This window comes from Saccoglossus kowalevskii, chromosome 8 (genome assembly GCF_978046115.1).
Source record: "Saccoglossus kowalevskii chromosome 8, keSacKowa6.1, whole genome shotgun sequence".
Taxonomy (NCBI): Eukaryota; Metazoa; Hemichordata; class Enteropneusta; family Harrimaniidae; genus Saccoglossus; species Saccoglossus kowalevskii.
In genome coordinates, this window is record NC_140648.1 from 11304943 (window position 1) to 11332851 (window position 27909).

The window sequence follows — 27909 nt, forward strand, 5'->3', positions numbered from 1 at the left end:
TATTTTCCGGGCGCCCTGATCCAAGTGAAACACAAGGATCTGTACAATATCAGTAGATCAGAAAAATCCTTACGATAACATAGTGCGCTCCCTGTGCCCTTTAATTCGACATGTCGCGTCACCGACACGTAAAGATGAGATGCTGAATTGTTCGAGTTACGGACATCGGGTTACAAAAACATCGAATTACAAAAATGACTACGCCCATACTTCTGTTAAACAGTTAAAGTTTGAATTACTAAATGTGGATGTTCAACAAAAATAAAAAATATAGGTTGCACGTAACTCGAAGTTCTGTTACCTGTTACCTGTTCTGTTACCTGTTACCTGTTCTGTTACCTGTTACCTGTTCTGTTACCTGTTACCTGTTCTGTTACCTGTTAATTGAACAATTCAGCCTGAGCATCTCCGCGAGGATTTCCTGTTACGCAACTACTTGTGCTAACTTACTGGCGCGTCATTGATGCAACAGAAAATCATACATTGATATGGTGATCTTGAAAAATGATTTAAAAACGAAGGAAATCAGGAGCCACAACATGTACCGTGAGTCACATACAATTTTTTTCTTAAAAGCCGGACCTGTCCAACAAACACCAAACTGACTCAATTTAATTTTTTAGAATTCGATTTTGACTCAGGATAGTTACAAATTCAGTCGTGTTAGAGGACACACTGCATGCGCTATCAGTTATTGAAACACTGCATTCCCATTGGTCGATCGGTACCACGTGCCGCTAAGTTAGCAGACGGTAACAAGACAGTGCACGAGGTCAATGCACTAGCATACAAACAAGTTTGTGTGTGTTGTAACTCGTCAACATTTAATGTTTCTCCACATTTGCATGGATGGTTTAAACAACAATCTCACCATAATTCGTTCAGGTTATAAAATCACGTTCATTTTCAACTAGAAATGTACCTATGTTCTTATGTCGTTTGCTCGTGAACTTCTACACATGAAACATACAAATAAAAAAACATAAAATCGGCGCTAATCACATTGTCGATTTCATTCTTATCATGCTACTGTAACTATTGAACGTATATAATTTTTTTAGAAAGTTCCTCTTATCAAATTTGAAGTAAAGGTCTCCACACTTCCCGTGAGTGCATGATAACCGGGCTTGGAGGGAGATGTTCACTCATTATTACATGTATCCCCGCAGTGCTATATTGTATGAGAAAGATATTTGGCACGTAATCGCGTGCGCACCTTTTTCCGAATCTCCGCAACCAGTATGGCGCCGTGGGGATTCATTATTATTGTTATGAGTCATCACCATCAGAATAACAATAAGTTTAGTTATATTTGGTATTTTGTTGTTGAAACGAGTTTGCCCGTGAATAATAGGCTTATGTTATCGTGTTAAATGTAAAGCTATGACGTCATAAAAAGCTCTAATTCAGATAGGGTTGATTTATAACACGCAATGAGAATCGTCTTTTATGCACTAATTATACACATTGAAGTACATGTAGTTTCAAAGTTTGTTTGAAATTATTTTATCCCGTGGAAATTATCAACATCAAAAACAAACTACTGAAATCAAAACTTCCACAAAATAATACTCGCATGTGGAAATTTGAATATACTCTGGGTAACTGTTTCGGATGGAAAATATTCGTGGAAGTCACATGACAGTCAGTCCCTGTCATAGCCATACAAAACTACTACACACGATCGACTTTATCGTAGGTTATGGTAAAATTACAACCACTCATAGTAAAATTAACTAATATAAATTCCAAAAATCGTAGCTAGTAACTACACCGTTGCCTTGAAACTGCCTCTGCAACTTTATGTTCACAATTGTTTACGTTCCGTTCGCGATTGAGCGATCAGTGGTTTTATCTTATTTTATCTTCAGTAACTTTTATTTTTAGTTTGAAGAGCCGCACTAATATGATAACGTACTTGTCATACCACTTATATATGTTTAATCAATCTGTGAGTAATACCCCGAAAAGATGGCGAATGGGCGACCTGTTAGCAAACAGTGTGGTAAAACCTGTGAAGCTTAGACTGTGATCTATGGCCAATTTATGCAGTGTACTGAGGGAGGGGAGCATCGACCTGAGGGAGGGGGGGGGGCATCGACAACTAATGTTTAAATATGATGTTTACGAATATCTACACGAACTTCACGGGTGTATCCTGCCAACTAAACACAATGTATATTATTGACTATTCCAAGGCCCGATTTTAGTGGGGAAAAAAACATTGTTAATCGCCGCTAATCAAAATACGGAAGGAGAAGAGACCCGCGGGGTATCCATAACTATTTAACTATTGTCCTTGGGCATAGTCAGAAAGGCGTTTTATTTGTCGCCGGATTCACACCCAATTCCTAAATTCCTTTCTATTATCTTGTATCTAATACTAACGCCAATCAACCAGACGGTATGTCGTAAGTTTCACCCAGTAAAATAATTGCGGCTTTGAATATTAAAGGGAAGACAATTTACGGCTCACAATAACACACCAACTGATTGTTGAACCCAACGTTTAAAAAAAGAAATGTAAAAACATGTTCTACACCCGTTGCATTGATTCTCTGAATAGCGCATTGACTTCCAATGCTTGAGGTAAACGTTTTATCTGACCCGCTTAATGCCATTCTTAATCATTGTCGGCGCAGATCAGTATGGACATTACCCAGGGAAGTACGTACTCCTGAACATATTCGGAGGTATTCATTAATATAAATATCACCACTCATCGCCACACAGACATGATCCTATCCGGGGGGCAGTTGATACATAGCTGGGTAGGGAGGTGCCCCTGAGTGCTCAAAAGTGTGACCATTTTTATACCTTGATAGTGGCAAAATCTATACCCATAATTATACCAAAGTACGATTTCTGTCATCACTGTTTATTCCAAATAAAACAGTTATCGTATTTGCTCTATTAGAAGAGCATCCCCCGAATGGAAGCACATGTAAGCCAACAGTTGCATTGTATAGTGATTTATTAAAATATGTATTTTGACCATAGAAACACCTCTGTCACTTACATAAGTATACCAAATCGAAAAAATATTACCGATATTAATACATATCTTGACCAGAAATGAGACTGATACTTATACCTAAAATCGAAAAAACGAGACCCATTTCAGGGGCACATCCCCATTAGGCAAGTTCTATGTATATTTCCATTTATTTACTGGTGTATATAAATGTGTATATATAATTTTTGCGAAGATATTTAAGAATTCATCGAATCTTTCAATTACTAGTATTTACAATTTCACAGCAGATCTCGGTGTTTGTAGTAACAGTCCCTGCCAAGGTGGTGGAACATGCGTCCCACTCGAAAACAACGAATACAGATGCCACTGTACAACGCAACGACATGGCGTCAACTGTGAAGAAGGTTTAGGTAAATATATTTTTCTTGTATTCTCCCATATTTTGATTTTTCAAAACTTTCAGAAGGTTACCCTCTCCGTGGGATCGCCGGGATGCGAAGGTGTATTGGGCGGAAGTAAAAGAATAGCGCCACCTACGTATATTGTTGGCTGACATACCAGAGTCGGGTCGATGCCCTGGCGAGTTGAATCAGTCTATTAGTATTTCCACCTGCGGTGAAAGTGGTGATAACAATGATTTGTGTTATCGGAAGCAACGGCGCCTCTTATGAAAACACCTGTTTAAAGCACATTAAAGGTCACGAGCTACACTTTAAACTATTTTTTTTTTCACACGTTTTAATTAATGCAATAATGATCACAGTGACATTTGATGTACTGGTACAAAATGAAATTCATAATATACACTGTAAAATTGGATCGACCAATTATTTATTTTCTAGTTATTTGCATGATTTTATCATGTCACATGACTTATCACCGCATTTTCACTCATTTGTAAAGTAATTGTAATACATGAATGGCGACAAGAATGTATTTTAGTATATCCACTCAACACGTGACAGAAAAAGTGGCTCTAGATATATTAAATAAGTAAATCACACGCGACTTTACTTGATGAATACTATTATTATCACATCTTTAAAATGATATGGGCTTATTAAAGCAGACATCAAGAATCAATGTCAACATTAGGATTTACTTACTTATTTTAATTAAAATAAAACTAAACTGATAATCATCATTATTTATTATTTACTAGCTGTCCTTGATAAATGCAGTCACACCTACTACAATCAGAGGAAATTCCACGTAACGTCATACAACTACCCTAACGTGTACGAAAACCGATTGAAATGCGTCTATTTCATCTCATACCCCACTGCCTATACCATCAGATTAACATTCAACGACTTCGAGACAGAACTGAACAAGGACGTTCTCGAGATTGGAGTCGGGAGCACTGTTGATTATACTCTCGCCCTGCATAGATTTATGGGGCGGACCCTTCCCAACCCCTCAGTATACCTGATCGAAGCTAACCAGGTGTGGATGTACTTTGAAACCGATTTCAACATTTTGTACCGTGGCTTCAACGTCACTGTAGAAGTGGGTAAGTAGATATCTCTTAAGACGCCTTCTAGCATTGTGGTAAAACATTCCACGCGAGATATCCCCAAGGGATAAGATGAACTAATATGTTAGCTGACTGATTAAATTTCAGATGACGACGAGTGTATTGAAGACCCATGTCAACCCGGCTATCGATGTATTGACGAACCATTCAACTACATATGTGTAGGTGAGTAGTGAGTAAACTAGCATTTAGGAAATTTTTTAGGAAATGTTTAGATTATAGAATCACTTTCTATCGAAGACACGAACCACGATGATAATGCCTGTACTTCATTATTCAACCACCATGTATCTTTCTCTACTACCAGACATTAATGAATGTGACAGCAATCCATGCATAAATGGCGGTACTTGTCAAAATTTGATGAATGCCTTTCAATGTACTTGTCTCCCTGGATACACTGGCCCAAGATGCGAAACAGGTGAATATATATTCCGTTGATAAATTTGCTAAATCAGTTCCATCGTTAAATGATGTATGTGATTCATACTATGTTATTTACATTTGAACATCTACAGATATTGATGAGTGTTCCAGTAACCCCTGTTTGAATGGAGCCACCTGTAACAACCTCATCAACATGTACACATGTACCTGTGTTCCTGGATGGACTGGAATCAATTGCGAGTTGGACATCAATGAATGTCTGGGTAACCCCTGTTTGAATGGCGCCACCTGTAACAACCTCATCAACATGTACACATGTACCTGTGTTCCTGGGTGGACTGGAATCAATTGCGAGTTGGATATCAACGAATGTCTGGGTAACCCCTGTTTGAATGGCGCCACCTGTAACAACCTCATTAACATGTACACGTGTACCTGTGTTCCTGGATGGACTGGAATCAATTGTGAGTTGGATATCAACGAATGTCTGGGTAACCCCTGTTTAAATGGCGCCACCTGTAACAACCTCATCAACATGTACACATGTACCTGTGTTCCTGGATGGACTGGAATCAATTGCGAGTTGGACATCAATGAATGTCTGGGCAACCCCTGTTTGAATGGCGCCACCTGTAACAACCTCATTAACATGTACACATGTACCTGTGTTCCTGGATGGACTGGAATCAATTGCGAGTTGGATATCAACGAATGTCTGGGTAACCCCTGTTTGAATGGCGCCACCTGTAACAACCTCATCAACATGTACACATGTACCTGTGTACCTGGGTGGACCGGTGTTAGATGCGAGATGGACATCAACGAATGTCTGGGTAATCCTTGTTTGAATGGAGCCACCTGTAACAACCTCATTAACATGTACATGTGTACCTGTGTCCCTGGGTGGACTGGTGGTAGATGCGAGATGGACATCAATGAATGTGCCAGTGATCCTTGTTTCAATGGTGGTATATGTAACGATCTTCTCAATGAGTATACATGTTCATGTGTACCTGGCTATACAGGCTTCAACTGTGAGTTGGACATAAATGAGTGCTTCAGCAGTCCGTGTTTGAATGATGCCACATGTAACAATTTGATCAATATGTACACATGTACCTGTGTACCTGGTTGGACTGGTGTAAAATGTGAAATTAACATCAATGAATGTGCCAACAGTCCTTGTTTCAATGGTGCCACATGTAATGATCTACAGAATGCTTACAGCTGTTCCTGTGCTTCTGGATACAGTGGATTAAACTGCCGGACTGATATTAATGAGTGCCTGAGTAGCCCTTGCCTCAATGGGGCCACATGCAACAATTTGATCAACTTATACACCTGCAGCTGTGCACCTGGATGGACTGGCAGCAGATGTGATATAGACATAAATGAATGTTTAATCAACCCTTGTCTCAATGGAGCCACGTGTGTGAACCTGCTAAATGCTTACACATGTACATGTATGCCTGGTTACAATGGATTGAATTGTGAACTTGAAATTGATGAATGTTTGAGCAATCCCTGTTTTAATGGTGCTGCCTGCAATGACCTGATAAATATGTACACATGTACCTGTATGCCTGGGTGGACTGGTGTCAGATGCTTAACTGATATCAATGAATGTGCCAGTGAGCCTTGTTTCAATGGAGCAATATGCAATGATTTGCTCAATGCATATAGCTGTTCATGCATAGCTGGCTACAGTGGATTCAATTGTGATATAGAGATCAATGAATGTTTAAGCAATCCATGCTTCAATGGTGCCACATGCGAAAACCTGATTAATAGTTATACATGTACATGTGCTCCCGGGTGGTCTGGTGTGAGATGTGAGCTGGATATTAATGAATGTGCTAATAATCCCTGTCATAATGGTGCCACATGCATCAATCTGTTGAATGCATACAGTTGTACATGTATGCCGGGTTACAATGGATTTGACTGTGAGCATGAAATCAACGAGTGTCTCAGTAACCCCTGCCTAAATGGTGCTACATGCAACAATCTTATCAACTTGTATACCTGTACCTGTGTGGCAGGGTGGACAGGCGTACTTTGCAACATTAATATCAATGAATGTGCCACAAATCCGTGTCGGAATGGCGCTACCTGCCTAGACCTCATTAACAGTTATACATGTACCTGTGTACCTGGATGGAATGGTGATCAGTGTCAATTTGACATAAACGAATGTGTCAGCAGCCCTTGCTTTAATGGAGCAACTTGCAATAATCTCTTGAATGCCTATAGTTGTTCATGCATCCCTGGTTGGACTGGATACAACTGTGATTTAGACATTGATGAATGTTTCAATAATCCTTGCTTGAATGGTGCTACTTGTAACAACCTGCTAAACATATATTCGTGTGATTGTGCACCGGGTTGGATTGGTGCTAACTGTGAAGCTGAGATAAATGAATGTGCCAGCAGTCCATGTTTTAATGGCGGTGTATGTGACGATGATGTGAACAGTTACACCTGTAGTTGTATTGATGGCTGGACTGGGGTCCACTGTGAGATTGAGATCAATGAATGTTTCAGCAGCCCATGCTTAAATGGTGCCACGTGTAATGACCAATTGAATTCATATAGCTGTTCCTGTGTTCCTGGTTATAATGGTGGAAATTGTGAATTCGAGATTAACGAGTGTTTCAGCAATCCATGTTTGAACAGTGCAACCTGTAACAACTTGGTCAACTTCTACACCTGTGACTGTGTCCTGGGATGGACTGGGATCAACTGTGAACTTGATATTGATGAATGTTTTGGAAACCCTTGTCTGAATGGTGCAGTCTGCAACAATCTACTGAATCACTATACCTGTATTTGTTCTGCTGGTTACACTGGAGGAAACTGTGAAGTAGAAATAAATGAGTGTTCCAGTAATCCATGCGACAATGGGGCAACATGTAACAACCTGATTAACATGTTCACTTGTATTTGTGCACCTGGCTGGACAGGTGTGACATGTGGCATTGACATTGATGAGTGCATAAATAATCCTTGCTTGAATGGTGCAACGTGTCTTAATTTACTGAATGCTTACAGCTGTAACTGTGTTTCTGGCTACCAAGGCACAAACTGTGAAACTGAAATCAATGAATGTGCGAGTAATCCGTGTAAAAATGGAGCAACCTGTAGGAACTTAATTAATAGTTTCATTTGTGACTGCATATCCGGGTGGTCTGGTATCAACTGTGAGATTGATATTAATGAGTGTATCACTGCTCCATGTCAGAATGGTGGCGTCTGTAATGACCTTCTCAATGCATACAGCTGTTCATGTGCTCCAGGATGGGTGGGCACTAACTGTGAAATTGAGTTCAATGAGTGTATTAGCTTTCCATGTGTCAATGGAGGCACATGTACTGACCATATCAATGCATATCAATGTGTTTGTATGCCTGGCTGGACAGGGATGAACTGTGAAGTCGACATCGATGAGTGTATTGTCAATCCATGTCAGAATGGAGCCATATGTAGAAATCTACAGAATGCCTATAGCTGTGATTGCATTGCAGGCTGGACTGGTGTTAACTGTCAATTGGATATTGATGAGTGTTTGGGGGCTCCATGTAAAAATGGTGCATATTGTCACAATTTGTTGGATTCATACAGTTGTGACTGTCTCTCGGGATGGACTGGATTCAACTGCGATGTCAACGTGGATGAATGTACAAGCAATCCTTGTCGGAATGGTGCCATATGTAATGATTTAGTGAACATGTACACATGTAGTTGCATTCCCGGTTGGACAGGAATCTATTGTGAAATTGATGTAAATGAATGTTTAGGTTCTCCTTGCCACAATGGTGCTACATGTAGAGATTTGCTGAATTCGTACAGTTGTGACTGTGTACCCGGATACACGGGGGCAAACTGTGAAGTTGACATCAATGAATGCAGCAACAGCCTTTGCCAAAATGGAGCCATTTGTAACAACCTCATCAACCAGTACACTTGTACATGCACCCCTGGATGGACTGGCTTGAATTGTGAACTTGATATTGATGAATGCCTGGTCAGCCCTTGTTACAATGATGCTACTTGTAACAATCTTCTCAATAGTTACACATGTACATGTGCGCCGGGATGGACTGGAAACAGATGTGAAATTGATATTGACGAGTGCACACCAAGTCCTTGCCAGAACCTTGGAGTGTGTCATAATTTACTTAATGCGTACCGCTGTGACTGTCAACTTGGGTGGATTGGTGTAAATTGCGAGATTGGTGAGTAGAAGTATATTTTCTTTTTGTTTTATAAATAGACAACATATGATGATTGCTTCCTGATAAAACGATCGGAACACACTTATACATAGATATTGATTACATTATCTACCATCATTTCAGACTTCGACTTCTGTGCCACACGTCCCTGTTTGAATGGTGCCGCATGTATAGATGGATTGACTCAATACACATGCAACTGTCTACCTGGATATAGAGGAATCAATTGTGAAATTAGTAAGTGAAATGAGAAATTTACATATTATTAGTAAGTGAAATGAGAAATTTACTTATTATTGTACTGAATCGTGTAGCATTAGTTGGAACAAATAATAATTTACTATAAACAACCAAAACAACCAAACTACCAAAATATGGAATGCATAACATTCCTTTTATTCTTCTTTAGATATTAACGAATGTGCCAGCAATCCATGTATGAATGGTGGTGTATGTACTGACAGAGTTAATCAATATACTTGTGAGTGTTCCCAAGGCTGGGCTGGACTCAGGTGTGAAACAGGTGAGTTACTGAACATCGCAATGTAAATTAATTTATCACATATGGAGTTTAAAAATATACATGCTGACATGGTCTGCATTTTTTTTATATTTAATAGACATCAACGAGTGCGCAACTGCTCCCTGCTTGAATGGTGGGATCTGTCGTGATCTGGTCAACTCTTACCTTTGCGAATGTATACCTGGTTGGCTGGGTATCAACTGTGAGATCGACTTCGACGAGTGTGTCAGTCATCCGTGCCTCAATGGTGCCTTGTGTAATAACTTGCAGGGTGCGTATAGTTGTAGCTGTGCTGGCGGATGGGACGGTGTCAACTGCGAGAATGAAATTAACGAATGTGCGAGTAATCCATGTCAGAACGGGGCCGCATGTGATGATCTGATCAATGGTTATTCGTGTGCATGTGTTCCTGGTTGGTCTGGCGTAAACTGTCAGATTAATATAGACGAATGTGCCAGTGGACCTTGTCGTAATAGTGGCACGTGCAATGATAATATCAACTCTTACACCTGTACTTGTGTACCTGGGTGGACTGGTCGCATATGTGATGTAGACTATGATGAGTGTTTGATGTCTTCTTGCTTGAATGGTGGTACATGCTTGAATCTCTTCAACGCATACCAGTGTATTTGCCCTCCAGGTTGGGGAGGAATCAACTGCGAGATTTCCACTGATGAATGTAGAAGTCAGCCATGTTTAAATGGTGGTACATGTATCGACTTGGACAACGCCTACAGATGTGACTGTTCTCCTGGGTACAGTGGGGCCAACTGCCAAATAGACGTTGACGAATGTTCTGCAATGCCGTGTTTAAACGGGGGTGTATGTATAGATCAGGTCAACAGTTTCACGTGTCAGTGTCCTGCTGGGTGGCTAGGGCAAAATTGCGAAATTGACCTCAACGAATGTTCAAGCGATCCTTGCAGAAATGGCGCCACTTGTCTCGATCTTCCCAACTCGTACAGCTGTGTGTGCGTCCTCGGCTGGACTGGAACGAACTGCGATATAGATATAGACGAGTGTTCCAGACTCCCTTGTCAGAATGGCGCAACGTGTTATAATACCATTCCACCAAGCTTATATCTATGCACATGTACATACCAATATACTGGCAGAAACTGCGAGTTTGGTGAGTTATGCAATTGTTGTGTTTATTTTCACGTGTTCCCGTCACAGACTTTAGACAAGAACATAACACAATTCTTAACCTTTGATTTGTGATTTAATTTTATTTTCAAGACTAATATTTGAAATGCCATTGCCTATTTTTTTTTTCAGAAATCGACATGTGTGAATCTAATGACTGCATAAATGGTGCTACTTGTATCAACCACTATACCCATTATACATGTGAATGTGCCCCAGGATGGACAGGTGCTGCTTGTGCTGAAGGTGAGAATATAGTAAAGGCATTAAAATGTTGTATAATGTCTATGTAAAATCTATGTAAATATATATATATACAATATTCGAATGTACGGCGACCTATATCGTTTGAAAAAAAATATCGTAAATAGTGAAATTATAACAATTTTTACAGCATTATTTTATTGTCATGTGGAAATTCACTTTGTTTCAGATTTCGACGAATGCTTTAGTCAACCATGCCAAAACGGAGGCATGTGCGAGAACTTGCAAAATAGTTACTTGTGCTCATGCGCGAATGGTTGGACTGGAACAGATTGTAACATTGGTAAGATCGCCTTTTTCATTATTCCGCTTATGTTTAGTGATCTTAGTTATGTTTAATTTTAAAGTGAGTCACGTTTATGTATTTTGTTAACTTACATTCTAGACATTAACGAGTGTGACAGTAATCCATGCTTGAATGGAGGTACGTGCATGAACGATAATAACAAGTATATATGTTACTGTACTAGAGAATTCACCGGCACTAACTGTGACACAGGTAAGAGCCAACCGTTCGTCATGCTTGACTTTTATTTACCGTGCTTTGTTCAATTTTCCTTATTGTTATATTACAACATGCGTTTACGCATCTGTGAAGTGATGATTGATGGCATTCACAGCCTCTTTCTGATTTGAGGTTGTCTGCCATTAAACATACTGTTTTAAGACCAATGACGATCAACTACACAGTTGTTGATTTGAACGTTATTTGACGTCACAGAAACGCTTCGTCGGTAGAAAAAGTGTATTTACTGTATTTTTTATTAATTTCTGATTTTGTTTGTAGTTATTAGATCTTTTAAATGTGTATTTATTTTTAGTTGCATTACTCATATTTTATTTTACACTATTTTTACCTTACTGTATTCACAGCAGATTATAGTTGCGCAATAAACCATTATTATTAATATTATTATTATTATTATTATTATTATTATTATTATTATTATTATTATTATTATTATTATTATTTTCTTCTATTTCTAGAAATCGACATGTGTATCAGCTCTCCCTGTCTAAACGGCGGTGTGTGTATTAACTACCACTCCCACTACACGTGCGATTGTTTAATTGGATGGTCTGGACTAACATGCGAATTAGGTTGGTAAAGTAATACATTATCATAACATTCTGCGTGAGTCATCCTGCTAATACATTTACCACTATTTCTGGGAAATCAGCAGTAACAGTAATGGATATTATTTTGTTTTATTTTGTTTAGAAGTGAATTTATGTAAGAACAATCCGTGTTTAAATGGCGCTGAATGTATTAACCTCTACACGTCCTACACGTGCACGTGCACGCACGGCTGGGAAGGAACAAACTGTGGACAAGGTAATAAAATACCATGATTTCTTTTACACATTTGCTTCAATAATACGTAAGAAAAAATCACTCGCATTTATAGTCGTTTTAATAACAAGTAACCTTTCTCCCACAGAGATTAATCCATGTTTCAGTTATCCATGTGCTAACGGTGGGCAGTGTAACAACTTCGTCGACTACTATACTTGTAGCTGTCCACAAGCTTGGAGTGGACCCACGTGTAATCAAGGTAGTCATATTTAAATAGTTATATGGAGTAGGTGTTCGTTCTTCTACTTATAGCTCAGTGTTGATCTTCCAGAGGTGTAACTACTCGTTTTAATAATGGGCTGTGTTATTTTGTTCCCGTAGCTGTCGACGCCTGTGAAAACAATCCTTGCTTGAATGGCGCCCTCTGTGTCAACCAGTATACCCACTATACATGTCAGTGTCTCATTGGATGGGGTGGCATTAATTGCGAAACTGGTGAGTACACATTTAACATTTTTTCAAAGACGAAGAGAACTTTTATATTAATAATTTTGCAAATGTACTGTAACTTTTTTACGTTTTTACCAAGTAAAGTTATTTACTTCGACGGTTAATTTATTTACAGAACTGAACCCATGTCTAAGTACTCCCTGTCTGAACGGTGGACTGTGTTCCAATTTCTACATTTCATATACATGTAACTGTCAGCAAGGGTGGAGCGGAGCAAACTGTGAAACTGGTAAGTATTCAACGTGTGGGTGTTGCAGCGCCCCCCCCCCCCACGACAAGAAAGAGAAACACAAATAATGTGTAATTTTGCCTGTTATTTGTTTCAGAACTGAACCCATGCTTCAGCGCACCATGTTTAAACAACGGAGCATGTATTAACCAATTCACATATTACACGTGTAGCTGTGCTGTAGGATACACCGGGCCGAATTGCGATAGAGGTGAGTACGGTGTATTTCACAAAATTACTAACAGGAAATGATACTCTATGTTCATTAAATCATCCTCATTTAACCTTGCCGGTGAACACTTTTATATTTCTTACAGAAATAGACCTGTGCGTGAATAACCCATGCCTGAACGGTGGTGTCTGTCAGAACTTCATGTCCGACTACAAGTGCACATGCGCGGAAGGATACACGGGTCCGAACTGTGCTGTCGTCATCAATCTATGTGACCCAAATCCATGCTTGAATGGTGGCGTATGTACAAACTTCGCTACGCGCTACGCATGCGCATGTCAGGGTGGTTGGACAGGGAATACGTGCAGTATCGGTGAGAGAATTTTAACGTTATCAATCAGAGTTTTCAAAATTTGGTTCGTTTATCATAAAAAAATATTTAAACAAGTTTTGTAATAATGGTTTTGATGTGCTTTTATTGAATAGCTGTGGACATGTGTTTTCAAAATCCCTGTTTGAATGGCGGATTCTGTACGAATTACCAGACGCACTATACGTGTCAATGTATTGACGGATGGACTGGAAATGACTGCAATACTGGTAAATTGAAACAATACTGATCCAGATATCATCAAACTTGTATTGTTGATTCTGCTCTTAGCGTCTTATAAATCTTGTGATATACATATTTCGGTTTTATCGGTGACACTTCTGGAAATGTTTAAACAAATACTATTTACCCCATTAAAGTCACAATGTCCATTTGTTTATGGAACTTTATATTTCTTTACCTTCAGAAATAAATCTGTGTACCATCTACCCATGTAAAAATGGTGCCACCTGTATCAATCATCGCACATACTACACATGCGAATGCCCCGATTCCTGGACTGGACCCACGTGTGAAATCAGTAAGTGTGTTTAAGTTGTTCGTTGCATCGACGCAGCAAATCATTACATATTTCACACCATTTACACCGATTACGGCGACAATTAAAAACTACAACAATTGATATTTCTATGTGTACAGGAGTGGATGCATGTGACACCAGTCCGTGTCAAAATGGAGGGACCTGTATAAATTACTACACCCATTACCAGTGTCAATGCCCGCATGGATGGTCCGGTCTGAACTGTGACAACGGTGAGGTGGTATATAAGTGGCGAAACACTTTTTCTTAATGTATCGTATATCAGTAGAAGCATCGTGTATTGTGGATAATAGTCACTAACATTATAAACCGATATCAATTATTATCATTACTAATATATTACATTTTTATGTTAAAGCGCGGTAGTCGACGCGCTGCGCGTGTAAACAAAGATGGCGACTTTGACTGTCGCGCAGATGAACGAAGTGGAACGTTTCCAAGCTTTAATTGAGTAATTTTCATGTTATTGGAAGGTATCGAAGGAGTCGCCGGCGGCAATAAGTGCAAGTCGTGCTTGTGATTTCCATTTGAAGAGCGCTTTGGATTGTGGGGAAATCAATGTTTATCAACACAATGTCGCACATGCGCAGCGCGACCGCTACCGCACTTTAAACTTGACGTTCACGGTTAATAGAAGGATATCCATTTGTATTTCAGAGATGAATCCTTGTAGAAGCAACCCGTGCTTCAACGGCGGTACGTGTAATAACCTAGGCACATCGTTTACGTGTTCCTGTACCAGAGGATGGACTGGCCATACGTGTTCGCTTGGTATGTCAATCACGTAGTTTTACACTAAATTGCCTAATAAAACTAAGTATTAAATAAATATGGTATTTATATTATATGTATGTTTCCATGATCTAACACATTGTATACCCCCATTGAATCAACAGCGATCGATGCCTGCCTCGGCAATCCTTGTCGAAATGGAGGATCCTGCAGCAACCACATTGACTTCTATACTTGCAGCTGTACCCACGAGTGGACTGGAACCAACTGTGATACAGGTACGGTAGCGAATATGTTATGTGTTTGTTACGTTTATTTTATCAGCCTAGTAAACACATACCGCGGAAATAAATCGCAGTTTGGTTGTATTAATACACTGATGAGCAAGCAATTCATATCGCAACCAGTAGAGCTAGTACAATAAACAAGTATGTTTTCCATGTTTCAGTGGTTGATCTCTGCTTAAGTGGTCCATGCCGTAACGGTGCAACGTGTACGAATCTGTATACAGATTATATATGTACGTGTCAGATTGGGTATACTGGAGCAATATGTGATAAAGGTAAGTTGATTAGTTTCAATGTACATTTAAAGGGAGAAGTCGTCACCTGCGCATGCGTCAAATGACCATAGCGTGTCTTTGTTTATAAACAATCCTCTACCCATGAACCTTTGCGTTTTTAGCGTGTGTTGTTATCGTCACTTGGGACTCAATTCCCGCGCGTGCGCAGATGACGACCCTCCCGCTTTAAAACCGGTCAGATTGATCTGGTAATTTGTGTATACACGATGCAATTCATGTAATCTAACGGTGTGTGTTTGTTTGTGATCTCTTATACAGTTGTCAACTTATGCGAACATAATCCTTGTTGGAACGGTGGTGTGTGTTTAAATAACAACGGCATTTCATACACGTGTCAGTGTCCTCAAGGGTGGATAGGCAACAACTGTCAGATTGGTAAGTTTTCCAATTCGGCGTCAATAGAATGTTCTCATATACTTCATATGCGGTATCTCATGGATACTATGAGGTTATTGCGAGGATACCTCAAAGTCGATGCGACGGCTTACTGTCTAAGTGCATACTTTGAAGTACCCTCGTAATAACCTTATTATTGTACATCTTTTCCTTCCAAGGATACATCATGGGAGTGCCGAAATCCAAAAAGTTTCGAACAGAATTAGCGAATTTCTTGTGGGGTCCGGTCAAACCCCGGTGGCAGCCATGTTTGTTTTTAATATTAGAGGACGCTTAAGCACGTAATCATTCCATATTTGGAATTCGCATTTCCTTATATGGTAGGATGAAAATACCCCGTAAAATACCGCACGATATGCCTTATGGCGTTACGGTGACAGATGTATAATAATGGGTCATAATAGTACACGGTACACGACGTAAAAGTCACATGTTACAAAATTAAACATTTTTTCCAGGAATCGACGCCTGTGCCAGCAGTCCATGTTTGAACGGTGCTGTGTGTTCCAACCAACAATCGCATTACACATGTCAGTGTCCTCCGGGGTATATGGGATACAATTGTCAAACTTGTAAGTAAAATACAAATGTTACAGTTAGTAACAGTTTCGCTAAAAATCATGTTGTGTTTACTTGAATATGCTACGATAGAGAGAAGAATTTTTTTATAATATATACTAGTAGATGATAACGGATTTCTAACCTTGCATTTTTTCTATCTACAATACAGTAATCGATATGTGCTACAACAACCCATGCCAGAACGGTGGTGTATGTAACAACTTTGGTAGTCATTATACGTGTCACTGCGCTGAGAGATACACGGGTCTAACTTGTGAACTTGGTGCGTATATTTACTTTCGCGAAATTATCGGTAATAAGTACAGATACACTTGTATTGTATGTGGAATTTCAAACAAGTCGATACGAAGTCGCCAATGTGTAGCGTAAAAAGAGTCATGTTGGTTGTTTAAAAAGTCGGACATATCATTCATTCGTTCATTCGTTCGTTCGTTCGTTCATGGTAACTTGAACCTACTGTCGTGTTCTTTTTGCAGAATTAGACGCATGTGCCAGCAGCCCATGTCTGCGCAGTTCTGTGTGTGTTAACCTATACACATCGTACCGTTGCAATTGTTTACCTGGGTGGACCGGTCAACTCTGTAACATAGGTAAGATTGGATATGTTAGGGTCGATACATCTCCCACCCCCTGTTTTTAGGAACATGTAAACAAAGCATCGTACACTGCAATATTATTTCACCACCTTAGTAACGATTTCCAATTGCAGAAATCAATCTCTGTAACCAGAATCCGTGCTTGAATGGTGGTGTGTGTAGCAATCACCGAACATACTATGCTTGTCAGTGCGCCGACGGGTGGACCGGACAAAACTGTGAAGTGGCTACTGACCTATGTGTGTCTCACCCATGTTTGAATGGTGGTGTGTGTTCCAATTACCAGACCAGATACACGTGTACTTGTTCTGACGGGTGGATGGGGGATACCTGTGGCATCGGTGAGTTCACGTTACAAATACGACTAACAGTTATATATATAAACATTGCAGGATATCATTATTATTATAGATTGGACATTATAAGTACGGTACAATAGTACGAATTGTAACATTTATGTATTGTATTTGTGCTGTATTCATTGGTACTGGTGTGTTCTTATCTTGTCTATAATGTTTGTCACTCAGCCGTGAATCTGTGCGAACCTGATCCGTGTCTCAATGGAGGTATATGCAGTAACTATCAGACGTATTACATGTGCAGTTGTCCACGTGGTTGGACTGGATATAACTGCGGAACAGGTATGAACTGTGATGTATTTTGGGCATAGATGTGAAGCTGTTGTCTGTCGAATTGATTTTTTAAGGATGTAGCAGACTTTCGTTGGGCAAAACAGAAAAAGCTTGATAAAAAAATAATACATGTACTGATTAGTGACTAACAATTTTTACATGTAATTGTAGCCATAGCAACACTAAAAAATATCAAAAATATGATAACACTGATGTCGACGTTAATTACGTATGGTAAATAAACAAAATCTTTTGTGTTGCTATTTTTTTACTGCTACTAGAAAACGAAAACAGTTAGAAAACACATTTTTATGAGAAAAGGAAGACTACAATGTTATCAAAAATAATGTTTTTACCATTTATATCATTTTATTTATTTTCTTTTATTTATTTATTTTTCAGCAATTAATTTGTGTCTGCCACACAATCCATGTCAAAATAGCGGTTTTTGCCAGAATGTTCAAGACAGTTATGTTTGTATTTGCCAAACTGGTTGGACGGGAATCAACTGTGAAACAGGTAGGATGACAATCTTTCATGCGCCCTCAACACAGTAACATATTCTTTTTTAAGTATCCGTTTCTTTCAGGTTGAACCATGTGTGTGAAATCCGTATATTGAATGCTGAAATTTGATTTTAAACAAAAATAATATCGAATTGTTCAAATAATAAAATCAGTCAGGTTTCATTGTCTCACCTTGTTTTTTGTTCATGTATATTGCATAGCCTTGAACCAGTGCAGCAGTCTGCCATGTCAGAACAGCGGCACGTGCATCGATTTCGTAACTCACTTCACCTGCACATGCGCACAGGGATGGACCGGGCCAACATGCAGTGACGGTACGTGTTTAATCTTATTTAACCCTGGGAAATGCCTCCATGACGTGCGTTATACAACGATACATATTTCTAACAAATTGCACCAACAAATAAGTGGGCTCACCAAGTGCTTGATTGAATCTGTACGATTTAACACAAACAACTACAATAAAGACCCGAGTCGCTTGTACTGTGAAACGGAATGCCACAAAACGTTAAATTACACTTTTTCTGTATTCTGCAGTGATTGATTTCTGTGCTACGAGTCCATGTCGCAACGGAGGGATATGTAGCAACGTGGGCACGTCGTACATGTGTCAATGCCCCATTGAGTGGTCTGGTCCACAATGCCAATTTGGTAAGTTACGATGTTATAAATAAATCCTATTACATATATTATATAACTAATTTGTACTGACTGGTGAGTACTGACGAGGTTATGTTACATTATTGAACATTGCTACGTTTAAAATCATTTAATTAAAGCACGGTGGTCGTCGCGCTGCGCATGTGCGACATTTGTGTTGATAAACATTAATTTTCCCAGCATCCAATGCGCTCTTCAAATGGAAATCACAAGTATGAGGTTTAACCTGGGCTCGACTTGCACTAAATACCGCCAGTGACTCCTTCGATACCTTCCAATCACCTAAAAATTAAACCTTGGAAATGTCTCAGTTTGTACTCGTTGATCTGCGCAACAGTCAAAGTCGCCATCTTTGTTATATGAGACCCATATATCTCGCGCATGCGTGGCGCGACGTCTACCGTCCTTTAAACTAGTTACGTTATTGTACTACACATTTTCAGACTATAAAGAACTGTCACACAATACATTAGAATATCATAACTAAACTCAGATCATAATTGATGTACAAACCTGTTTATAACAGTACGCAATGTCTTTGTTTCCTCAGCTGTCGATGCCTGTAGCAGTTCTCCGTGCCAACACAACGGCGTTTGCCAGAATTTTTACTCTCATTACTCCTGTATATGTACACCAGGGTGGACTGGAGTGAACTGTCACATCGGTAAGATTACTCTGTCTGATTTATGCTTATATTATTCTGGCAGCAAAGTATGTAATACACAATAACCTCGATATAAAGAACAAGTTTATAATGAAATCATCGCATGTATCCAGCGCATAACAAACCCACTACTTCATTGTAACACTTCACTATAAGAAACTAATTGTATGTACCCAAAAGAGTTTAGTAACTTTTTTGGATGTTTGATTATTTTATTCTGATAGCAAAGTAAACAATACGTGTATAACGTATTCAATACAGTATTAAAGATGAGACACACCTTTTAAGGCACTTGTTGATTAATACTTGTAATATCCTGTTGAATAAATTTGAACTTTCTGTATTCAAGCACACTAAACTAGTCTAGAATACTTCATTTATTGAAACATGTGACTTCTGGGACTTTATTTAAATAGCTGCAGGCCATTTGCATAATTAACAAGGGCTGCAAATCAGTGGTCATCTACACTGTGCCTTTACACAGTTTATTATACACAAATTTAGGCATTGTAAAAATGAATTCAGCATGTATTGAGCCATTTGAAAATAATGTATGAGATGTGTAACACAAAAGAGTGACTTTACGAATATTCTAATATCCCTTTTGTTTCATTTTATAAGCACTCAAGAATAATTTAATTTGTAATAGCGTCAACACGCCTCTATGTGAATGTTGTTGTCGCGTAATTGGATAAAAAGGGCTTAGCGAATTTTTATTTTCACGATTTTAAAAATCAAAAATTTAACCACATTTTTGATAAGATCTTAAATGTTATTCAAAAAAATCCTCTTTAAACCGAATTTATAGACATTCAAAATGTTTTTTGGAGTTTCATTTTAGAATTGTACTTAATATGACTGTTCTGTTACAGCCAAGGACCACTGTCTTTCTAACCCTTGTCAACATGGAGCATTATGTACGAACTACCAGACATACTTTCAATGTACGTGTACCGTTGGATGGAGTGGAACCCATTGTGAAATTGGTAAGTGTGGTTGTTGGTGGCGCATCATCAATTATCTGCTTTCCACGTGACTCGTGTTACATTATTAATCATTCAATTTTTGTGCCTGTCAGTATAATTTAGTCACGTCATGAACAGTTATGGACTATCTACTCCGTAAACGCCATCAAGTCTCGTGTCAGAAGTGAAATTTTACATGGGAATTATAATTCTATGCCATTTTCCTTTCAGCCACTGGTCTCTGCAGCTCATCCCCGTGTCTCAACGAGGGACAGTGCAGTGATTACGGCTCCTATTATTCATGTAGCTGCAAACCGGGCTGGACGGGAACCAATTGCGAAACCGGTGAGTAACACTTTTGAATTGAAAAATGTAGTATCACGTCAAATTCGCATGCACCAAATTGTTTTTTGCGATTATTGTGTAATTTCGTATTTCCAATAGTTTTCTATTTCTTTTCTGTACAGCTCTCACGCCATGTGACAAACACCAGTGTGTAAATGGCGGTACATGCATTGCCGCTGCTCAGAACACTCACTATACCTGCAGGTGCGTTACGGGGTTTACTGGACCGTTCTGTGACATTAATATCAACGAATGCGCCAGCAATCCGTGTCTGAATGGTGCTGTCTGCAACGATCTCATCGGGAAATATACATGCACGTGTACGAATGGATACTCTGGAATCAACTGTGAAAATGGTGAGCAGTACATCCGGGATATTCAACATCCGGGTATCTGAGATACCAGTGTTTTTTATGTAATATTTTCTGAGCTGTAATCGGATCTTAACATTATAAACCCAAAATAGTATTACGTATTAGCCCAATTTTATTTTTGTTATGTTTTTACCACTTTCAGTCGCAGAGCGATGTCTGCCTAATCCATGCATGAATGGCGGCATTTGCACTAACTATGGTACTTACTATGTCTGTACATGTCAACCTGGGTGGACTGGATCACAATGTGATGTCGGTACGTATTACTGTCCGTATTACTGTCCATGTTTCTGTCCATTGTCCCTTATCTCACCAATCACTCAATGTGCTCGTGTGACATTCTGCGACTAAAAACAAGTGGTAAAATTGTCTCATATTAAATGTGTGTTTTTTTTTCATTTTAGAACAAAATTTATGTCAGAGCAGTCCATGTCTCAATGGTGGCACATGTTTCCATCAGCTTGGGCAGAGCTTTTACACGTGTCTTTGCGGCGATGGCTTCACAGGGCCACGATGCGAACTCGGTAAGTGCGCCACCAGCGACATATTGAACCCATTATTTTGTTTTTTCAAAACATTTAATAGCACATAGTAACTACGTATATTTCAGACTATATATGCATTTGCCAGGCTATTGTTGTTAAATTGTAATTTCTTTGCTTAGATTTAGACGAGTGTGCGCGCCATCCATGTCTGAATGGTGGTACTTGCACCGATGGTATTAATGGTTTCACGTGTTACTGTCGACCTGGTTGGACCGGAACGCAGTGTGAAGTTGGTGAGTAATAAGTTCACCCTCGCTGAAAAGTACAATGCATAACCCTAATGTATATTACTCAACTTCTTACATTTTACTTTAAAAGCTATATATTTCACTTTTCTATCTAGATATCAACGAGTGCTCGAGTAACCCATGTATCCACGGAGGTACGTGTATTAACGGAGCCAATATGTTCACATGTCAGTGTCTACCGGGCTTCAATGGTGACTTATGTCAATTTGGTAAGTGTAACCCATCGGGTAACCCCTCATCACCGACAATAATATCGGGAAAAAATTTAGTTCAATATTTGCAGTACGTCTCATATATACATTTCGGTTATTTTCCATAGAGATGAACGAGTGTGCCAGCAGCCCCTGTCTGAACGGTGGTACGTGTCTCGACATGCGGGGTTCCTACACATGTCAATGTCCAGCAGGTTTCCAAGGGCGTAATTGTGAACTAGGTGGGTGACGCAATCCAAAAATTATCTTACTCCATGTTAATTTGTCATTTCTAGTTAAATTATGTTTGCCATGTGAACACTGTCACGAACGTTTGTGAAATTTTGATGGCAATATAAATGTTCTGAGTCACTATTCTATATAAAATACAATATACATGTTTATTTGGTCCCGTAGCTATTGGATGTATTGCCGAGGTCGACATCACTGATGCCGGTATTGTTGAACTGCATTCACCAAATTACCCAGCCAACTACCCAGACAACGAGTACTGTCGTTGGATCGTGCGCTGCAGTCCAGGAAAACGTATTCAGGTGGTATTCCAGAATTTCTACACCGAATGGAAATACGACTGGGTTGACGTGGGCCTGTGGAGCGATGTGGCCGATCTGGGGTCACGTCTGTTGCACTGGTCGGGTCAGGAACTACCTCCCGCTATCATCACGGAGGGGACGGAGTGCTGGATTCGATTTACCTCGGATTACGAGAAGACAGAAAGCGGGTTTTCAGTGAGGGTGTATGAGACAGATCAAACTGATGGTAAGATTTTTAAAATCATTCTGCTTCAACCATCGAACTTGTTAGATTCACACTATGGCATCATATGAGTAAACTGGCACGATAGAGCTCAAACAATACTGTGAGTTTTGCGAAAACCTCAGCACTGACGGCGACCCGGGTAAGAGCACAACGAGAAGAATATTCGATTGTGTAATTTCGTTTTTCCCTTTACAGTTGTGAATGAGTGTTCCAGCTCGCCTTGTAAGAATGGCGCTTCCTGTATCAATTCCATCAATAAATATGTGTGCGTCTGTTCTGATGAATGGCATGGAGTTAACTGTGAAACCAGAGTCAGTAAGTACAACTTAACAACTCAATTATCTTCACGCACGTCGATAACCTATTTATCAGTTGTTGTTTGTGTTATGTCATGTGCTATCTTTAAATGAGTACGTCATCACATCCACCATTATTGTTTACGCTTCCCTGGTACCAATTTCGGTTACGCAAACGCTTGTGACCGTGATCGTCATGATTTTTTTTACTCACTTTAAATTTTTGAATTATAGACATCAATGCTTGTTCCAGTAACCCATGTCCAATGTCGGCTACCTGTCTCGATACAGCGAGTAACTATGTGTGTATATGCCCAGATGATGTTGATCATTATTTATGCTCCAAAGGTAAGGTTTTACCAACCTATATAGAATGATTTGCAAAACCGTCGGATTTTATATTTTCTTAGCCTTGATTTTGCGTGTACCCTCTATGTGCATTCATAGATGTATACGTTTTATTGACAACTGAATGTACGTTATGTCTATTTCAGACTTTGATGTTTGTACTGAAAGTCCATGCCGCAACGGCGCCACGTGCGTGAAATATGGTAATGACTACACGTGTAACTGTGCACCTGGGTATGAAGGTCCCCTCTGCGATCAAGGTACGTATATTTGTCAACAAATGTTCATATATAAAATATAAGACAGCAATAATAGGCGTTTTCTTACACAGTCACTTGGGGCTGAAAATCAATAAATACTATTTTTTTTAAGAAATCATCCGCTATACACATATATAAATAAATGAAATCGGTAAGTAAGAAAAAAACTATGTATAAATCATTAAAATACAAATACAATTCTACCTGAAAACATAATACACGATATACCATATGCGTATAGCGTATGATTTAAAAAATATATATTTATTCATTTTTAGCCCCCAAGTGACTGTGTTTTTTTAATATATAAGTGACGTAATTTCAAATTCAAAGTCATACATCTCGTCAAATAACTCACACGAGTAAATGCGTGTTCTTGTATACTTATTTCTTGACTGTATTATTTCATATAGAAGTAAACGAGTGTGCTCCCACGCCTTGTCAGAATGGTGGTACGTGTGTCGACGGTATGAACTCCTACACGTGTTACTGTACTCCAGGGTACGAGGGCACAAGATGTGAAGTTTGTAAGTATATTAGACAATGCTCCGTATAACATAATTATATTCAACTTATTTATTCGATTGTTTTTTTGTTTTTTCCCCAATAACGACTCTTATTGAATGAATTGTGTTTCAGCGTTAACTGGCTGTGCTGCCTTGCCATGTCGGAATGGTGCTCAGTGTCTGGATCTTGTCGGTGGTGGCGTGCAGTGCAATTGTGTGGCCGGATTTTCGGGTTCAAGATGTGAAAACGGTAATTAAGAAAAAAACTATGTGTGAAGACATAATACTAGTACACGATATACCATTTCATACATACTTCAAGACAATTGTGGCGATATTATAAACTTGATACATATCACACATTATATTTTCTCTCACTCTTCTCTTCACCTACAGACAACGATGAGTGTATAAGTAGCCCGTGTCAGCATGATGGATATTGTATCAACGACATCAATAAATTCGCATGCGTGTGTCCTTCTGGATGGCGCGGGGAACGCTGCGAACTGCGTAAGTATGACTTGTGAAACATTGGCCATACATTGACAAACGTATAACTAATCCATGTAATACTAGTATATACTCCAGTACTACTATAAGTTGTAGCCTTCTATATTTAAAGCAGGACGATCGTCACCTGCGCACGAGCGGGAATTGAGTCCCAATCGACGATAACAACACACACTAAAAACGCAAATGCTCATGGGTAGACGCTTGTTTGTAACAATGACACGCTATGGCCATCTTTAAAATTTAAAATTAAATACTTAGTCACGACAAGTTAAATGTCGTCGTATACATTATACAACTTTCATTTGTATTTATGTTTACATGATATTTGTTTTTTATGCACAGCTGACCAGTGCTTCAGTAGCCCATGCATGAACGGTGGCACGTGTCACGACATGGAATACGGTGGATACGCATGCGTTTGTCCAGCGGGTTTATCCGGGGAGAACTGCGAGTTTGGTAAGTCTCAAAATGAATCCCTGATTACATGTCGCATAAAGTACATGTACTTAAAAATGATAATTTAGAATATAGGTTACCATATCTAAATATTTTATCTGTGATGTTTTCTTCAATATATTGCAGGCGTTGTGAGCCACTGCGTAGGTATGGTCAATCCGTGTTCTAATGGAGCTACGTGTGTGTCCATTCAGAATGGTTCTCCCCGATGTGTTTGCACCTCGTCGTACACTGGCGAATACTGCGAGACTTGTAAGTGAACTTTGATACATGTTTGATTGCGTCGTTTACTGTACTCTGTATACGCGACGAAGCTTGCGTGCGTTTGAATGTTGCAGTGTGCAAAACCATTAAACCTGGAATCATTGCCCGAAAAAAATATCTTAATTACTCAATCTAATAAACTTTCTCATTTTCTCTCTAGATGTCGGCATGTGTGGTAACCATCAGTGTAGAAACGGCGGTTATTGCGTTTCCGTGGACCACGAAAGTAGATATACATGTACATGTGAGCCTGGGTGGACTGGAGAATATTGTGAAACAGGTGAGTTGAGCAACGCCACCAACGGCAACATATTAATATATTTGTTTTTATTCAAATATCTTTGTTGAATTAGTTTTATGTGTAAAGTAGGCAATAATGCAGTTTCCACATTAATATTGGCTTAACCTAACATTTTATCACTCTTTGCGTGACGTATTTAGATATCGACGAATGTTCAAGCCAACCATGTATGAATGGTGCTACATGTTTGAACGAACTGGATAAGTTTACATGTAACTGTTTGCCTGGTTACGAAGGCGATCTCTGCAGTCTTGGTGAGTGGATATTCTTTGTGAACAAATGTCCCCTTAACACACTGAACACCTCTCAATATTCCGACTGTAGCAAAGTCGTACATCGATGGATATTCATACATACGATCACTTCCAGCTGTGACGCAACACATCCATCTGTGGTCCGATGGAGTACGATAGCGCCCTCCCCGTGAAACTCACATTACGAGTGTGACTGACTCAGTGTTCAACACTTTTCAATGAAACAAACCAAATATATCAAATTCGCTCATAGAAAATTTGGTTCAGCAGAATGTGTTGCGTGGTCCAGTGTGTCACTTGATAACGGATAATCTGTACAGCAATCTAATACAGTATGCACATGGCACGACGAATTAACGTTATTGTTAACAATACTTCATTCAAATTATTCTATTCGTTTACAGTTCCTACTGTCAACACATCTGGTGGTATCAATTGGTTTTGGATCATGTTTGCGTCGTTGCTTGCGTGCATTATTCTAGTACTTTTCTTGGTGCTGGCATATTGTATGTGCACAGAAAAACGTAAGAAAAAGAAGAGCGAGAGCACAGCTTGAATTCCTGCCAGTATATTAATGCTTTCTTTATTTTCAATATCATGTATTTATTATTATTTTTTCTATTTTATAAAAAGGCGTACCAAGAGCTTTATGTTTTTAAAGAGAATTTATGTTATTAACACCCACGTTGCGCTTAGAAGAATACATATCTAGATTGCTAGCTAATTCAATAATTTACATGAAATTGCACACAATTATGAAGCTTTGAAGCATCATTGTTTTTTTTTCATGATCTTATTTACACCTTTACTATGCGTGTCTCTCTGTGATATTTCACGCTGTGTATGTAAGTATGAATGAATGTTAATTACTAGAATATTTTTGATTATAGAGAGAACTATAAAATGATTGTTAAACCATGAATGTCAACCTAAATATTAACTTGAAAGATTATCACATTTGTTTGGTTCTGAAGAGATTTTCAACTATTTGTTGAGCTAGTTTGTATATATATTTTTAAAATATCGTGATTCCCACCGCTTTTAAACATAGTTGAATTAGTTGTTATTGTCTGTTACAATGGAGCGCATCACACACAGAACTAGACGTGGATTTACAAATTAACTGCCTCCGAAGTTATTTTTATTTTTTGTATTATACATAAGTGCTAATATATTATATTGTTTTAAAATAAATATTATTATAACATTTTTTACAATTCGTTCTGCTGTTGCCTGAATACTGCATTGTGTGCATTTCCATATACCGGTAATAGCGGTATCGATTCTATGATAGTTGTACCCAAAATAAAGCTTTCTTTAATTTAGCAAATGAAATTTCGAGAAAAATACACTACACTACTATTATTTCAAAAAGACTAGTCCCTTCAAATTTCAATATTTTTCAAGTTCTGCATATAATGTTCGCCATGCTGGGAGTAGTCATAACGCTAAGATTAAAAACAATCAAGTTCGGTAACAGTATAGTGTACCGGTCTGTGCTACAATCTCTCTATCAAATGGCGATATCCAGGCGTCAACCAGGCACTATCACTTGCACTCCAGTGGACGAATCTCTGCTAGTGGAATATACTTTCCCATTGACTATGTGACACACTCACCCAGGTGCAACAACTACTAAGCTACAAGTGTCTGGTTTGTACAATTCTTCGTAGAATATGTTT

At 38.9% G+C, this 27909-nt stretch overlaps 1 protein-coding gene across 1 annotated transcript; it reads left to right on the forward strand.

The window, feature by feature from the left end:
• Nucleotides 1–1971: 1971 nt before the first annotated feature.
• Nucleotides 1972–27446, forward strand: LOC100374755 (uncharacterized). Its single transcript, XM_085502687.1, has 54 exons — nucleotides 1972–2005; nucleotides 4140–4490; nucleotides 4602–4679; nucleotides 4822–4935; nucleotides 5033–9136; nucleotides 9260–9373; nucleotides 9546–9659; nucleotides 9757–10788; nucleotides 10938–11051; nucleotides 11239–11352; nucleotides 11455–11568; nucleotides 12057–12170; nucleotides 12292–12405; nucleotides 12512–12625; nucleotides 12748–12861; nucleotides 12992–13105; nucleotides 13203–13316; nucleotides 13423–13650; nucleotides 13764–13877; nucleotides 14075–14188; nucleotides 14308–14421; nucleotides 14867–14980; nucleotides 15106–15219; nucleotides 15390–15503; nucleotides 15783–15899; nucleotides 16379–16492; nucleotides 16651–16764; nucleotides 16979–17092; nucleotides 17212–17439; nucleotides 17626–17739; nucleotides 18133–18249; nucleotides 18458–18571; nucleotides 18795–18908; nucleotides 19468–19581; nucleotides 20454–20567; nucleotides 20778–20891; nucleotides 21014–21247; nucleotides 21408–21521; nucleotides 21670–21789; nucleotides 21930–22043; nucleotides 22154–22267; nucleotides 22378–22491; nucleotides 22667–23029; nucleotides 23225–23344; nucleotides 23560–23673; nucleotides 23820–23933; nucleotides 24347–24460; nucleotides 24573–24689; nucleotides 24836–24949; nucleotides 25295–25408; nucleotides 25535–25660; nucleotides 25833–25952; nucleotides 26114–26227; nucleotides 26632–27446. The coding sequence occupies exons 1-54, from the start codon at nucleotides 1972–1974 to the stop codon at nucleotides 26781–26783; spliced, it is 11859 nt and encodes a 3952-aa protein (XP_085358813.1). The 3' UTR covers nucleotides 26784–27446.
• The last annotated feature ends 463 nt before the right edge of the window (nucleotides 27447–27909 follow it).